Source organism: Musca vetustissima, unplaced genomic scaffold (genome assembly GCF_032173495.1).
Source record: "Musca vetustissima isolate MV318-11 ecotype Yass unplaced genomic scaffold, APGP_CSIRO_Mvet_v1 utg5888, whole genome shotgun sequence".
NCBI lineage: Eukaryota > Metazoa > Arthropoda > Insecta > Diptera > Muscidae > Musca > Musca vetustissima.
In genome coordinates, this window is record NW_026885167.1 from 554,258 (window position 1) to 570,756 (window position 16,499).

A 16,499-nucleotide genomic window follows, 5' to 3' on the forward strand; every position below is an offset into this window, starting at 1 on the left:
TTTATCCTGAACTGTAAACTAAATACTATAGGACGAGATTTTTGATCTCCAAATATTCCGTAAAAATGTCTTTTATAAGATTTAATATGGTGTTCTCCAAAACATTAAATCGGCATTCGTTGTTTTCACCGACCTATTTCCTCTTTTACTCAGAAAAATCTAAGAAAAATATTATACTAAATAGTTCTGCGGTTTTCTATCCTGTTTTTATTATACCTTGCAAGGCAATGTCGATTTGGGATTGTATATAAAACATTTTCCGAGAAGATTTGTTTATTCACCAGGAATCCAGAATCCAAATTAATCCGAATCCTACGAAACTGTACTCATTTGTTACAATTGGGATTTGGAGAAAAGGATGGAGCTGAATCCGTTCCTCCAAATTCTACTTATACCAAATTTAGTATTTTTTGGTATTTTCGAATATCGACCCTACTTCTAGACCTTAATTCGCATTCCACATTTCAAGTGTTTAGCTCTATCCATTCACATGCTACGAAATTGTAATATTTTAGTACATTTCAGATACCCATAGTTCGAATTTCCAAAAATCGTCTATCTTACACTCCACCAGTGACCACCATTCCAAATTTATGCGTTCAAGCTCTACCGGTTTTTCAAATACAAATGTTACCATATTTAGTACTCCTTAGTACTTTTGCCGTGCCGTTCTAGTACGAATTTCAAAAAACCCAGCCTTACCTGATACCTTCGGATCATGAGTGACCCTTACCCCTAATTAAAAAATTGATATTCTTTAGATATTTATTCTAACTACTCTAACGGATACTAAAAACTGTTCATAGGAAAAGTCTTAAAAATATTCCCGGCCGATATAATAATAATGGATCTAAGTTCGACTTTTAGAGAGTTTTTTAAACAAATTGTGATCCAAAACCCAGTTTTTTTAGATATCACCACTCACTGGAAAGGTATTTTTATAAGCTTTAACATGGTACCCATTATATTATCCATAGAACCGGGTACCCGTACGTTCGGGTATGTCCCCCAAGAAAAAAACATATCCCCATAATTAGGGTAAAAAATAGAATCTAATCGTTTTTACTAAACTAGAGTTAAGCCCCCTCATTAGCCATAAGGCTGAGGGTACAATCATCATCCTGCTGTTATCACACCATACCTCCTCCTTGGATCCTTGCATACCTTGCTACGGGATTGTTTTGCATATTACATACTTGGTCTAAGTCACATTATAACAGTGTCGAAAGCTGGATTTATGTTGAATTTTTTCAGATTTTGTGTTCATCTTTCAACAGCCAGAATTGGCATATTACAATTTTTTTTGTTTAAAAATTCAGCTAAAATAAAAACACAAAAAAGGGGATATTTAATTTTCGCTGAAAAAATTTCATTAAAAAACTAAAATGTATACGTTGGTTACATCAAAACAAGAGTCAATAAATATATATATATATATATATATATATATATATGTATTGGGTTGGGGAAATATAAATCCATTATAGATGTCTGGTAAAGTATTGATCAAACAATTTCAGATTTATGCTCGTTGGAAGGGTGACATTTTCCAGTAAAAAAAAAAAAAAAATCCAAAACTGTAACAGCCAATTATGTGCAATTTTGGTTTCGTAGTTCAGAAATTTTTGATGTTAAGGATGCACCTCGCACAGGTAGGCCCGTCGTCGAAATTAATAAAATTTCGCTTGTTAATAAAATTTCGCTTGAAAACTTGTGATAGGTCTTTAAATATACAGCTAAATTAGATTGCGAACAATTTCATAATGTTTTGAAATAAAATTATTTCACCATATAATTCCTCGATGTTTCCTCTCTATGACTTGGATCAGACATCATTTTGTTTCACACATTTGATATCTATGTTATCATGTCGTATTCCGTCGGATACAACATATTGATAAAAACACGAAATCAAATCAAGGTAAATTAACTTTTATCACTCGTTACAAATATTATCAAACAAAATTAATATAATTACAAAAAAATGTTATCAGAATCCCGAGACACACGACCAGCAAATAATATCAAATAAAATTCATAGAATAAAAAAAACAAAATGATCGGAATCCCGGGACATTTCAGAGCACACGACAAGCGAGGAATGGCTACAACATATTTTTATCACTATAAATAGATAATAATACATATAATATTGCAAAATATATACAAATTTTCTATTTTAAAAATTTTCATTGAAGGGTACAGTGGCCAGTATAATGGACACACACACCAAATAAAATTTGCAATAAAAAAGTCGGGACTATTAATAACCACGATCTAATAGTTTTTGAAAAAAATTACCTTAAAAAATACAAATCTGTAAAACAATATATCTAAAAAATAAACACCTTTTGAAAATATTCTTCATGTAAGTAAGCTCTCATAAACAATAAGAAATTAAAAAAAAAAATAATAATAAAAATATTATTAAAAACATTGTTCTCATAAAAATATTTTCAAAAACTTCGTGGGTATTTTTTACCCCATGTTTATTTGGGCCAAATCCGTTTCAGACAATTTGAAGTCGATTTACAAATATCCGTCCGTCTGGCAGGCTCGTGCGCACAATAACCCTCGAACGGAGTAACCAATTTCATTTAAAGTTTTCACTTCGTAATGTTTCTTCCAAACTTAGTTCAACTTGGAAATTTCAGCCCCCTTCTGTTGGAAGAAAAGATGAGACGGGTTACATAAAATCGTGGACATATATTGAACTTCTACCGCTTCGCAAACTAAAAATACCAAATTCAAACTTATTTGGAAAAAGTCTTAAAAATATTCGATAGTCGATTTACAAATATCCGTCCGTCTGGCAGGCTCGTGCGCACAATAACCCTCGAACGAAGTAACCAATTTCATTTAAAGTTTTCACTTCGTCCAAACTTAGTTCAACTTGGAAATTTCAGCCTCCTTCTGTTGGAAGAAAAGATGAGACGGGTTACATAAAAGCGTGGACATATATTGAACTTCTACCGCTTCGCAAACTAAAAATACCAAATACTAACTTATTTGGAAAAAGTCGCAATTCAAACTTTATATGCGGGAATTAAAAAGTGGGCTGATATATCCCATTTTCAATACCAATCATCGTAGTATTAGTAGCAATGTATGTGTAATATTTCAAAGCTCTATCTAAAATAATGCATGCTCCGTTGTGAGTTTACCATACAGACGATGGGACATGGCTAAATTGACAAAGAATTTTATGGGTCGATTATGGAAAGCAACCAAATTGCAGTTGCGATTCCAACTGGCAACGCCACTGAAATAAAACTTAACATTATGAATATCAAATTTTCTCAGTTCTTGTCGATAATTCTATTTTGTCACTTCCACAACTAGAAAAATTGTAAACAAACAAAAAATTGAATAGAATATTTCAGAAAAACTAATTTTAAGCTCCTTGGAACTTTTTTTTTTTTTTTTTTTTTTTTTGATGATGAAAATTATGTGCAAGGCGTATCATCTATTAGAAGGCATTTAAGAGATAAATCAAATCCAAACTACAATCCGTACTGTGAGTAGATGTTTATGTTTAGATAAATGTTCAATCAACTGCTCATTTTGGCATTAATACGTACTTTAGGCTACCAAAAGATGCCGTTGTGCACATAGTTGAAGCATTAAACCCTGGTTTCCGAAAAGCCGAACGGTTAACAGCAATTCCTCCTCTCTTAAAAGTGTGTGCAGCTCTGAGGTTTTTTTGTGGAGGGAAGTTTTCAAAAGTCCCAATGACTTCAATCTTGGCAAGGCTCAACCCAAAATGTCAGCCCAGAAGAAGATGTTCGCCATTTCGTAGTAATTTTAACCATTATGGGAAGCCTACAAATTTCAGTTCTTATTGCTAAAAACGACTATACAGCAACCAGAAATAAATGGTTGCCGAAAAATTATATTTGAAGCAACTGAAGTTGACAACAGTTGCCATCCATAATTCAAAATTGGCAACTGGCAACGCCACTAAACTATGGTTACCATCCGTAATCGACCAATCAATCTGATCAAGAATAAAATTGTACCTTTGAGGTGGGCATTCAAAATACCTAAAATTGATCCACTTCCATTTTTGGGTTAGTTTTTATGCGAATATATCCGGCTGACGTTATCATTTTGTTTCACATACACACATCTGTTATCTACATTATCACAGGTGTTCTTTACTCGGATACTACTAACTGATAATTATACATACGAAATCAAATCAAGGTTAATTAAAACTTTTATCAATCGTTACAAACAAACATAATCAACAAACCCCAATTCATAGAATTTCAATATCAATCGTATCAGACATAATTTCAAATTGACAAAATTTTCGAAAAACCGAGGTATTTCCGAGCACAAAACAAGTGTAGAATAATATCGGCAACATTATTTTATCATTATAAATAAATAATAAGCAATTAATACTGCAAATAAATCTCAAAAATTAACATCATCAAAATTTTGTATTGTATTCAATGATACGAAAATATTGTATTGAATGATACAGTGGTCGGAATTGATCAGCTTATGCTTGTTTGAATTTTGCGATGGAATTAAATGTAATGACTACTTGACGATGAAAAAAAATGATATTCATTAAAAAATATAAACTCTGTAAAAATCTTTCTTCAAAAATCACAACTATGTTAAAATTTTATTTGAAGGCCTAATAAAAATATGCTAAAAATTCTAAGCTGTGGTAAGACTTCAAATGGAACATATTTTTAATTTTTTTATGATAATCTTAAAACATATATTTTTTACAAAATATTCATTAAAAACATCTACGAACTAATAACAGGAAATGTTGTTGAAAACATCAACTCTCTGACAAACTTTAGGGAAAATATCCAATCTCTGATTAATTAAAAAAAACATATATATTTTTGACTATATTCATTTTACAAATCGCCACTGTAATAAATCGTGAACAAGTATTTTTATAAAAAAAATGAGCTATGATAATTTCAAAAATATCTCAAGCAAATATTATTTTAACTGTTAACAAAAAAATAAAAAAAAATATCTGATTAATTTTGAAAAAAATGTTTTTATTAAGAAAACAGACGTTATACGAAGCATTAAAATTTTCTTAAAAAATCTAATCTGAATAAAATATATTTTCAAAAAATATTTTTTAAAAAATTGTCGCTTTGAAAAGCTCTCAATAAATATTCTTTAAAAATTTACTGCCTGAAAAACATTAAAAAACTATATAATTTTACTAATAGTCTACAATCTTTAAAAATCTTTAACATATAATTTTTATTTTGAAAATAAATTATCTTCAGTGACGAGGCCCAATTACATCTTGATGACTTCGGCAGAGAAATCATTGGGCCTCTTTAATGAAAACGAGTCCGGTCAATCGCAAGCAGCGGTGTTCGGTGTCGTGAAACGATAACCAGTTTTTTCTTGCTTAGAATTGAAGAAATTAAGGTAAAAGACGACGCCACATGTCACACATCCAGAGAAACTATTCTACTATTTGGGATATTCGTTATTGGAACAATTAAATATAAATGATAAAAAATATATAAAACAAATTATACAAAAAATCTAAAATATGAGAAATCTTAAAAATGATATTAATCTACGCCCTAATAAATATTAAAAACATCTAAACAATCTAATCCGATTATAAAATAAACAATTAAAAAATCTAAGATGAAGACAATTTTTTTATTATTGTTATTTTTTAAATATTTTTTTCGAAGCCCTTACAAATTGTAGAATAGTTTTAATACCCTTCACCACACTGTGGTACAGGGTATTATGTCTTTGTGCATATGTCTGTAACAGGCACAAGTAAACGAGATAGACCCATGGTTCCTTTTGCAAATATGCATAGAAACACATTCTGAGTCGATTTATGCTTGTTTGTTCGTCTGTAGATGTTAAATTGTAAAGTTCTGTACTTTACAATGTTAAGAATATCAGATTTGGATGAAGTCACTTATTTGGCCCAAGGACGAACCCTATTGAAATTGAAGAAAATCGGGTCAGATTTAGATATAGTTCCCATATATATTTTCATCCGATTAATGGTAAATGGGGCATCAAAGTTCATATATAGCATTCGATTTGCATAGCGCACTGAATTAAGTTGCGAATGATGTGTACTAAGTTTCCTGGAAATCGTTTCAGATCCCATATATATTTTCGTCCGATTTTATTTTAATGGAGCACCAAAGCCGTTATATATCCTTTGATTTACACGAATTTCTGCATAACGTACTGAATTAAATCTAGAATGATGTGTGCTAAGTTTCGTGAACATCGGTTCAGATTTATATATAGCTCCCATATATATTTTCGCCCGATTTAATGTAAATTGTGCACTAAAGATCCAAAGTATGGCCAATTGGCATACACTTCCTATAACCTTACGTGTGTCAAGTTTTTTTGCAATCGGTTCAAATGTAGATATAGTTTAGCTTACATATATAATTTCGACCTATTCAGGTACATTGAACAACAAATAACAAATGGGTGACTGATTAAGATTACATTAGTCAAATAGTGTGTATAAAGTTTACTTTAAATCAATTTACAAAATTTAGAATACGTTACCGAATGGCATGTTTAGGGATTGAAGTCGGTTTACTTTTAGATAAAGATCCCATATGTAAGTTCGTTCAATTTCATGTCAATGTTTATTCGAAAAGGCGATGTCAAATATTCGGCACAGTCGGACTTGACTACATTCCTTACTGGTTAATAATATTAAATAAATAATATTAAAATATATATATATATTTATTTAATATTTATTTAAAAAATAATAAAAATTCGACACTCTGATAGTAATGAAAAAACTTACATTTTAAAAATGGTACACTCTGACAAATATTGGAAAACATTTTTTAAAAAACGCTCTGAGAAGTCAATTATAGTCTTTAAAAGTTATTCTACAAAAAATTGTCACTCTTAAAATTATTGGAAAAAAATATAAAATATGTATAACCAGTGAGCGGAGCTGTATAGTCGGACGAGACCGACTATACAGCCGAAAATTATAGGCGTTGTCCTTGACCATAACTGGAACCTCATTGAATATTTCAAAGCGATCAGTGCCATATTTCCGCCCTCCAGGGTGGGTTACTAAATAATATATGAATACGTAAGCACCTGTAAATATTTACGTGTAACTCCCACATCCGTGGAACATACGACAATATATACTCTTGGATATACTATCAACTTCTCGGGTCTATGTCCTTCAGGAGTAAATATATACGCCGTAGAATACAAATGTTGTCATTTTTCATACAAAAGACAGGGTTCATTTGACCTGCTAAATTTACCGATCTTTATCAAAACAGGCATGCTTATTCTTTGGCTTATTCCCCTTCTACATGTAAAAGTTCGATATGGTTGGGCCATAATTGCGGCCTCTGGAGCGAGTAGAAAAACGGACAAAACTTATTTGGTCCATTTCATCCCCTAAATATTAACCGGTGTTTACCAAAAACAATAGGGGTCTTCATTGGGCAGATTCCATCCTACGTGAAGATTGGTCCATAATTGTGGCCTGTATCGTTTTTACAAAGTGCGCTGAAAAATAATAATTTTGAAAAAAATCGAAAACCTGATAAAAAATGATAAACAAATTAAAAAAATATATATTTTTTTCAAGAAAATTTCTCTTTAAAAAATAATGAATAAAAAAACCAAAGCTTACCCCTTTTTGAATGTCTTATATGCTCTTTTGGTTTTTTTTTTTTTAATCTAAGTTTTAAATAAAATTTTAAATCTTTAAAAATTGTTTTTATAATAATCTAATACATTTTAATTCTCATAAACACCTTAAAACATATTTTCAAGCTAACACATTACCACTCTCTGATGGTTTAAAATAAATACGCATTGGTTGTTATTTCGAACTTTTTTAACTTCTGCAAGAAGACTAAATCTAATACACAAGTTTTATAAATATTCTGACATTAAAGGTTTAATATTTTCTCGTCTTAATTTTTTAAATTTATTACATTTTAAAAAATTCGCCAACCACTTTCTTTAAAGTTATTTAAAATTAATAAAATTTATATCGAAATAATAATGAATTATTACATCAGAATTTTTATACGGAACGAATTTTTATACGGAATTTACTTTAATCTTCCGCCTCATAAACATCACAAACGGCAACCCTGTTAATAATGTATGTATGTTAATATGTATGTACGAATATCTGTGAATACTATTTGTTGTTATTTCTATTTTGTATTGATATTCAATGAAATGTTGCCAACCATAGGCCTTTGCCGTTTAGTAGCTCTCTAGACTTGGAACAGCAAACATGTGACAAGGAGGAAATATACATTTTTTGTTTGACACATGAAATAGGAAGTGAAGTGACCGAACGTAATTCATAAACAACATTTTCAAGTACTTAACAACAACATAAAAGTGTGTTGATATTGAAATCTCTTTGATAAATTGAATATTTAATAATGAAAACATAGTAGATAAGAATTTGTGTTTGAATCATTAAATGGACCAAATTAAGTTCTATACATTATTGCATCATATCAGTATATATAAAACAAAAAAAAAATATTAACAAAGTAGCAGCATATGAGTCATTCCAAAATATAAATTTCCGTTGATTGAAAAGTGAAGGCCTACAATGAAGAAATATTTACAATTTGCAGTTTTTTTTAATTAAAAATCGATTAAACAAAAACATTTTCAAAAGTTTGATATTGACATGTGAATATGGCGTTGTAGAGTCTTTTTTTTTAATTTTGTTTTTTAGAAAATAAAAATAATAAACCGCCTGAAATCATGTGTAATTTCCAACTGAAGGTCTCATATGTTGGGTTTTGACATTTCTTTGTCCATGCGCAGTAGTTTATTTTTCAATATCTTCTCTCTCAACACAAGAGAATTGTACGTTGAATCGAATGTAAACAAAACATTTTGCCGGTTTGTGGTAGATGGCAACAGGCAGTTCATTCCCAGCAGAGAAAGTGGTCATAGTTTAGACACAAAATAGTATGACAAATTTGCCATTATATAATAGGAATTTTTTTTAAGAATAATAACTTTTAATTTTTAACTTTATTAACTTTTTAAGAATAATATCAAGGAATATTATTATATCAATGACCAATAAATCACGGATTTTTATTTTTTATTCCAAAAATATTATATACGAAACTCGTGCAGTTTTTAAAGAATATTTTTCAAATAATAAAAAATATATGGAATTTAAAATAATTATATTTCAAAATCCATCTAAAGTGCAGAATTTTCAAATAATGTTTTTTCAAGGTTCACTTCAATTGAGGATTTTTCGAAAAATATTTTTTAAATTTCATATAAACGTGATTTTTTTTAAGAATATGTTTTTTTTAATGTTTAGAGAAAAACGCGTTTAAAGTTTGAGAAGCCCTTCAGCCGTCACTTGATGCTGACACAATAAATCGGCTATATCTTCAAGACTTCTTGAGATTTTCATTTGAAATTTTGTAGGGACATTATTTAATTAGTGTAGATTCGAATTATATCAACAAAATGTTTGACCCCGAGAATGGGGGGTCCCTTAATAGCATAGTTTAAGTGAGGACTTATTAAAGAATATTTTCTCAATGTCCTTCTCAAGCGAGGATTTTTCAAAGAATACTTTTAAAGATGATTTTTTAAAGAATATCTTATACATTTTGAATCTTTAAATAGCAAAGATGGAAATTTTGTATTTAAATTTTTTTTTCCGAAATACAGACCTGACAGTTTTTATTTTATTATATTTTTTTCAAATAATATCAGAGCTAGGACATTTAATGCAGTTTTTCTAAACATTTTTCTACTTTATTATCGATTTCATATTTTTTAATATCTCAGCTAAGTTCATATATTTAAAAAAAAGTCTATTAAATGTTTTTAAAAACTTCAGAACTAGAATCTTTTATTTAATAATATCAAAGCTATTTTTAATAATAAAAACACAATTTTTATTTATTCCAGAATAATTTAATATTCACCATGACTGAGGAGAAATCCAGATTACACGAACCCACCGCCAACGCCACAGTTTGCATACAAGCAAACAACAATACCAAAAAATCCAAAAGAAAACATCGTGACAAAAGTGATTTGGGTCCAAATTTTGTAGCACCCGATGGTGGTTGGGGATGGGTTGTTTGCATAGCTGCCGGTTTAAGTAATGTGAGTATAAATAATATTTAAAAAATCTAAATTAGTGCAAGACAGAAAATAACATTTTATGCAGAGTTGTTAAAGAACGATAAAAACATATTAGGTTGGGGGAATAGAAATCTATTATTTTTTTCGTCGCATGTTAGCAGTCGCAACATCCAACCCAAGAGTTAAAAATCGACCATAAAACTGTTTTAAACCAGTTACACAAAACTGGATTCAAAAAGAAGCACCAATTAACAGAAAAAATAGGATGTATCGAATTTCCATCTGCGAAGCCTTGGCCAAACGGAATGAGATAGACTCATTTCTTAAACGGATGGTGACTGGAGATGAGAAATGTATCACATACAATAACCATGTGTGAAAACGATCGTTCTCAATGAGTGATGAAGCACCTCAAACGGTGGCCAAAGCAGCACTAATGGCCATGAAGGTTCTGCTATGCATTTGGTCCATAAGGCCAAACGCTTAATTCTGATCTCTACTGTCAACAATTGGACTGTTTGAAAATAGCAATTGACCAGAAACGGGTTTCTGGATTTCTTTTTCCTCAACATAATATACCATCTCATTATCAATATAACAGATTTTTTTTGTGACAATTTGGTGGTAGATTTACAAAAGTCCTTCCGTCTGATAACACATTTTATCCATAACTATCATAACGTAATATTTATTTTCAAACTTTGAGCAAGTTAAAAATGGGGGAATTTATTATCCAATTTTTTTGACATTTTGCCAATTCTAATATGGAACCTATTATGTCGAAAAAATGAACCTATTGGTCCACTTCTTTGTATGTTTCATATGAATAGAATTCAGTTTCTGATTTAATTTAATATATTCACATCGTAAAATTTCGAGCAAACATTTGTTATTGGGTCTATTCGTTCACTCTTTTTGCAACCCACATACAAGGGTACCGAACCGCCCTTCTTCAAAAATATTTTTTTTTTTCAATATAATCTCCTGAAATTTCAATACACTTAGTCCAACGCTTTTCTAGCATATCTATCCCTTAATTAAAATAGTTTTTCTCATGGTCTTTAAAACTGTGGTTTACAACTGTAATTGCAACTTCATTTGAGGCAAAACGCTTACCAGCAAGGAATTGGAAACAAGAATAAGTCACTGGGAACTAAATCAGGAAAATAAGGTGGGTGGTCAAGCAACTCATACTTTAATTCGTTCGATTTTAGTCATTGTTGAAACACTCTTGTGCATTGTTTTGATGAAAAATTATTTTTTTTGTTTCGTAAGTCAGGACGTTTTTCTCGAATTTGTATATTTACTCGTAATTGATCCAAAAGGTTGCAATAGTACTCGGAATTTATTGTTTCACCCTTTTTCAGTCAGTCAATCAAAAAAATACCTTTGAAGTCCCAATAAACCATTGCCATAACCTTACCCCCCGATTGAATTGTTTTTGCCTTCTTTGAGGTACTTCCTCCAGCTTCAGTCCATTGTTTGGATTGTTCTTTTGTCTCTGGAGTATAGTGGTGTATCCATGTCTCATCAACAGTTATGAAACGACGCTTAAAATCCATTTCGTTTAAAACGATCCAAACAAGCTTGAGAAATGTTCAATCTTATGCGTTTTTTATCGACTGTTAACAAATGCGGCACCAATCTTGCAGAAAGCTTTTCCATCTGTAGTTCTTCATGCAAATCGACTCGATCATTTGAGATGCCCATGATATTAGCAATTTCATGAACCTTTATTCGTCTAAATCTGAAAAGATTTCAACCAAACTTGGCACACACCAATCTAGAACTAATTCAATACTCTGTGCAAAATTTTGTATCAATAGGACAAATATTGGGAGTTTGGTGCAGTATTTACCTAAAATCGGACGAAACTATATATGGGAGCTATATCTAAATCTGAACCGATTTCAACCAAACTTGGCAACATCTAGACCTAATTCAATACTCTGTGCAAAATTGTGTACCAATCGGACAAATATTGGGAGTTTGGTGCACTATTTATCTAAAATCGGACGAAACTATATATGGGAGCTATATCTAAATCTGAACGGATTATTTCAAATTTCAATAGGGTTCGTGATGCGTCTTTTTTGAACACCTGTTTCTATATGAACGCCTGTTTCAGATCGAAACAAATTTAACACGTGTTCATGACAGAGATGAAAGTTTCCAAAACACTTACTTTTTCTGTTTATACAGCGCTTTTTGTGCTAGGCTAACAAGTTTCCGAACTACCCTCGTAAGATTGGGGTATTCTGTAAGTTTTTAAATTGTAGAAACATGGACCAACATCGAACATTTTTACGAAGAAGTTTTCTTCCCACTAACAACTCATAATAAAACATTAGTCACACAATTTGCAAAACTGCGACCAGGGCCTTCAAAATACTTTAAATTGGACGAAAATTGTATATAGGACCACCTCAGTTGGAAAATGCGGCAGTTTCAAAATATTGGAAATCAGGCAGTACCGTTATATATAGGCCAGATAAGTTCGCTTTCATTCTTTTTTTGTGAATTTTATATACAATCCACCTTATGTTGGATTCTATGAAAAATCCATGCATTTGTATTCTAAGAAAAAACTAATAATAAAAAAAAACATTTTAATATTCTCAGCCTTAACGAAATACTTATTTTAGATTCCACACATTTTCGACCGTCGATTTAAAAATGTCCGTCCGTCTTCCTCTCGAAATAAGTAACCGATACCATCTAACCTTTGCATTTTGTTAAATTTCTTCCAAAGTTATATGTTAAAAAATGGGGAATACAGGTCCACTCCTTCTGATGACTAACTAATTATAATTATAATATAATATGAACGTTGCATCCGATTTGCCAACCTAATATTCCACTCAAGCCTGTGTACTGTTAGAAAATCCACACACATTTTTTAAATTTGTGAAGCTCATATGAAACTAATTTCATTCAAACTGTGCACATCGTAATAATTTTGCCAAAACTTTCATTTGGATAAAGTATGGACCTAAAACGTCTTAGGGATACCCCTTTAAAATTTCAAGGAAGAATCTCAACAACTATTGTACCCATTGGTCCACTTCTTCTGGTATATCCGCCAAAAAGAGGCAAACATTTCGATTCGAACCTATCTTTGTACATCGTAATATTTCTAATAATCTTTCATTAAATCAGTATATGTGTTCTTTGGAGAAGGTGCTCCTGGCACCTCATCCACAAACTGTATCGTATAACGAACGAATTTGAACCAAAAATATAATATCATCCGACTTTATTTTAGTGGTGCACAAAACAACAATCGAGTGTTTGAATGAGCCAGTTATGTAGATTATTGAGTATGTAGGTTATTGGTCTGCTTTAACCGAGGTTATCCTCCATATATCGTTGCCTAGATACAAAGTCTCCTTAAATTGAGTGCTATGGTTGGGGTCCTTACTTTTTTAAGTGTTGTCATTTACCTCCATCCGTTCCTGTTTGTGTTGTGCAATGTGTTGATGATAATGCCGAGGTTGGTTATTAGAATCTCAGGCGGCTTTGGATGCATATATATATATATATATTGGATATAAACCCCTTTTTTTTCGAAACCCACTTAAAATAATATATCATATTCCATAGAATTTCGCACACAAGATATATGGATGCAGATCTCATAATATCGTCAGATTTCATGAAAATGTGCCTTCAAAAATGATAAGTCTGACCAATCGACATGATGTTGTACGCACGTCAAGCCCACTTCCAAAGGACGCGGGTTAAGTTGAAAGTTTAGAAAATGTTTCCATAAAAATATGATGCAATATAGTATTTTTGGTGCCCTCCCCTGAAGCGCATGACAAATTCGGCCCGACCGAACCTAACGATTGTTTTCACTTGTTCTAATAAAAAAGCCTCTACCTTATAATTATAAATTAATACATAATCATTATGTTATCTTAATTACTTCCAGCTATCAGTTTTCCCACCATTACAACAATATGGCCTTATCTATAGACGACGTATGGAGAAATTCCAATTCGATGCCAAAGAGATTACCACAATTATAAATGTCGAAATGGCAGTAGCATCAATGGTGGGTCTTGTCAATGGAGCCATGTTCCGTAGATTTACATTTCGCCAAGTGGGCTTAGTGGGGAGTCTATTCGCATTCTCAGGCATATTTTTTACAACATTTTGTGATAATTTTTGGAAATATTTGGTATGTTTTTCATCGATTTATGGTAAGTGTGAGGAAGAGAAATATAATTCTAGACATTTTCTGATTCTGATTCACTTTATTTTCCTTCGTTTTTAGGTATCGGCAGAGGTCTGACTATGGCCGCAAATTCATTGGCTGTCAATACATATTTCAAAAATAAACGACGCCGGGCTACGGGATTTACCTGGACCATTACAGGATTGGGTCCTATTATATTCCCTTATGTTTCAACGATTTTTCTGGGACTTTATGGACCACAGGGTTCTATTTTAATATATTCGGCAATAGCCCTTCATGCTTTTATGTGTTCTTTAACTTTGCAGCCGGTGTTGTGGCATTCACCAAAGCCCTCAAAGGAAGAAGAAAGGATAACAGAAGAAAATAATGGAACCTCTGAAATTGTAGGAAAATGTAAATTTTGCCAAAATCAAAAGCAGGAAGAACTGGAAAAATCGGAATATGAAGTAACCGAACCTGGTACACCCATGGTGGCCCGGGCAAATGATGGTTGGTATGGCTCGAAGTTGTCCCTGAACAAAGACGAGTCGAGGCCTACAAGGAGATTTATTTCCAAGCAGAATAACTGTGAGAGTGGTTATGAATTGGGAGAGAGAATAAAAAAATCCCCCAGCAAGGCTACAAATTTGGAAAGCGTCATGGAAGCCACACATTGCACCTGTGCCGAGGAAAAAGCTCTGCTGGAAAAGAACTCTAACGAGGAGAAAGAAAAAGCCAAACAAAATGCATTACTGGAAGCTGAAGGAGAAGAAAAGGAGGCCCAGCGAAGGAGTCATCTCTCTGTGCTGCAAAAAATTGTTCTATTTTTCGATTTAGATCTCCTCAAAGATTTCACCTTTGTCAATTTGGCCGTTGGCATGACCATTATGATGTTCGGAGAATTTAACTTCTCTGTTTTGACTCCCTTTATTTTGAATAATTTCGGTTATAACGATAAACAAATATCCATTGCCATGTCCTGTTTGGCTGGTATGGATATTTCGGTGAGGTTCTTAGCTCCATTGGTGCTGGAAAAAGTTAAACTTTCAAATAGTCTCCTCTTTGCATTCGGAATTTTAGCCGTTTCCATTGGACGTTTTATTGTCACACAAACCGATTCATATTATGTTGTAGTGGCTGCGTTTATTTTTATCGGTTTCGGTAAAGGGTTTCGTACAATTTTCTCTCCGCTGATAATACCAAGTTATGTGCCATTGAAACGTTTACCCGCCGCATCGGGTCTGCAGTTGATTCTAAGTTCAATTACATCGTTTTCATTGGGGCCGGTGTTGGGTAAGTTCGACAAATTTGGATGAATCACGAAGCATTAATTTAATGAATATTTCTTTTTATTTTAGGTACCATTACCGATAAGTTTGGTTATACCGTCACCATCCACAGCATTAATGCCCTAACCGGTCTTATGTTATTATTTTGGTTATTAGAATACTTTATACGTAGAAATCTGAAGAACAAATCTCCACAAATCGATTCTTGATATATTTTTTATGAAATGTATCATAGGTATAATTTGTATAATAGGTCGTAGCGAAAATCGTCACTTTACAGTTTTTGTCGTTATACGAACCGCAAAGAAGTGTAAAGTGTTTCACAGAAAACTGTAAAAGAAAAGTTTGTCTTCTGAGACGAGCATGCATTTATCCGATAAAATCGGAAGATGCGATTTGTGTCATACGAAATTTCAAAATGTTGACACTTTGTGGGGAGGTACCAGGTGGATTGGACGATAGATTCCGGCTTCGATCTTGATGTACTATTGATAAAAATAGTAGCAGGGGCAAATCGGATACTCAATTTCATGGACCCCACATTCGGACTGGATCTAGGTTTGGTAAAAGTATTAGGATTTGCAATTTTTCGATCAAATGAAACATTCCATTCGTTTGATGTTGGATTAAAAGAAGGAGTCCAGCGATAAGTCCCATCTTCAAACTTTTTAAAGATATTGTTAAAATTAGATTTAGCAAATTTAATTTAAAATTCATTGGCATTTTATTATGAAAAAAAAATAGAACAATTGTGTGAGCGAGGTACCAGAAGAAGTGGACCAATATTTCCTATCTTCGAACTATGTTTGGAAAAATATTACGTTTTGCAAAGATTGAATGAAATATGTTAATGCTTCGAGAGTTATTGTGAGCACCAGCCAAACCGACAGACA

The 16,499-nt window shown here is 32.0% G+C and overlaps 1 protein-coding gene across 1 annotated transcript; it reads left to right on the forward strand.

Moving 5' to 3' along the window:
- The first annotated feature begins 9,975 nt into the window (after nucleotides 1–9,975).
- Nucleotides 9,976–15,815, forward strand: LOC133332304 (monocarboxylate transporter 9-like). The gene is made up of 4 exons (XM_061540706.1): nucleotides 9,976–10,158; nucleotides 14,072–14,342; nucleotides 14,417–15,610; nucleotides 15,676–15,815. Exons 1-4 carry the CDS (start codon nucleotides 9,976–9,978, stop codon nucleotides 15,813–15,815), a joined length of 1,788 nt encoding a protein of 595 aa, XP_061396690.1.
- The last annotated feature ends 684 nt before the right edge of the window (nucleotides 15,816–16,499 follow it).

Excerpts from the sequence above, each read along its gene's own strand:
- LOC133332304 (XM_061540706.1), top strand. The coding sequence starts at position 9,976 with ATGACTGAGGAGAAATCCAGATTACACGAACCCACCGCCAACGCCACA. Across the intron at positions 10,159-14,071 it reads TAGCTGCCGGTTTAAGTAAT|CTATCAGTTTTCCCACCATT; the intron begins GTGAGTATAAAT and ends AATTACTTCCAG. Across the intron at positions 15,611-15,675 it reads TTCATTGGGGCCGGTGTTGG|GTACCATTACCGATAAGTTT; the intron begins GTAAGTTCGACA and ends TTTTTATTTTAG.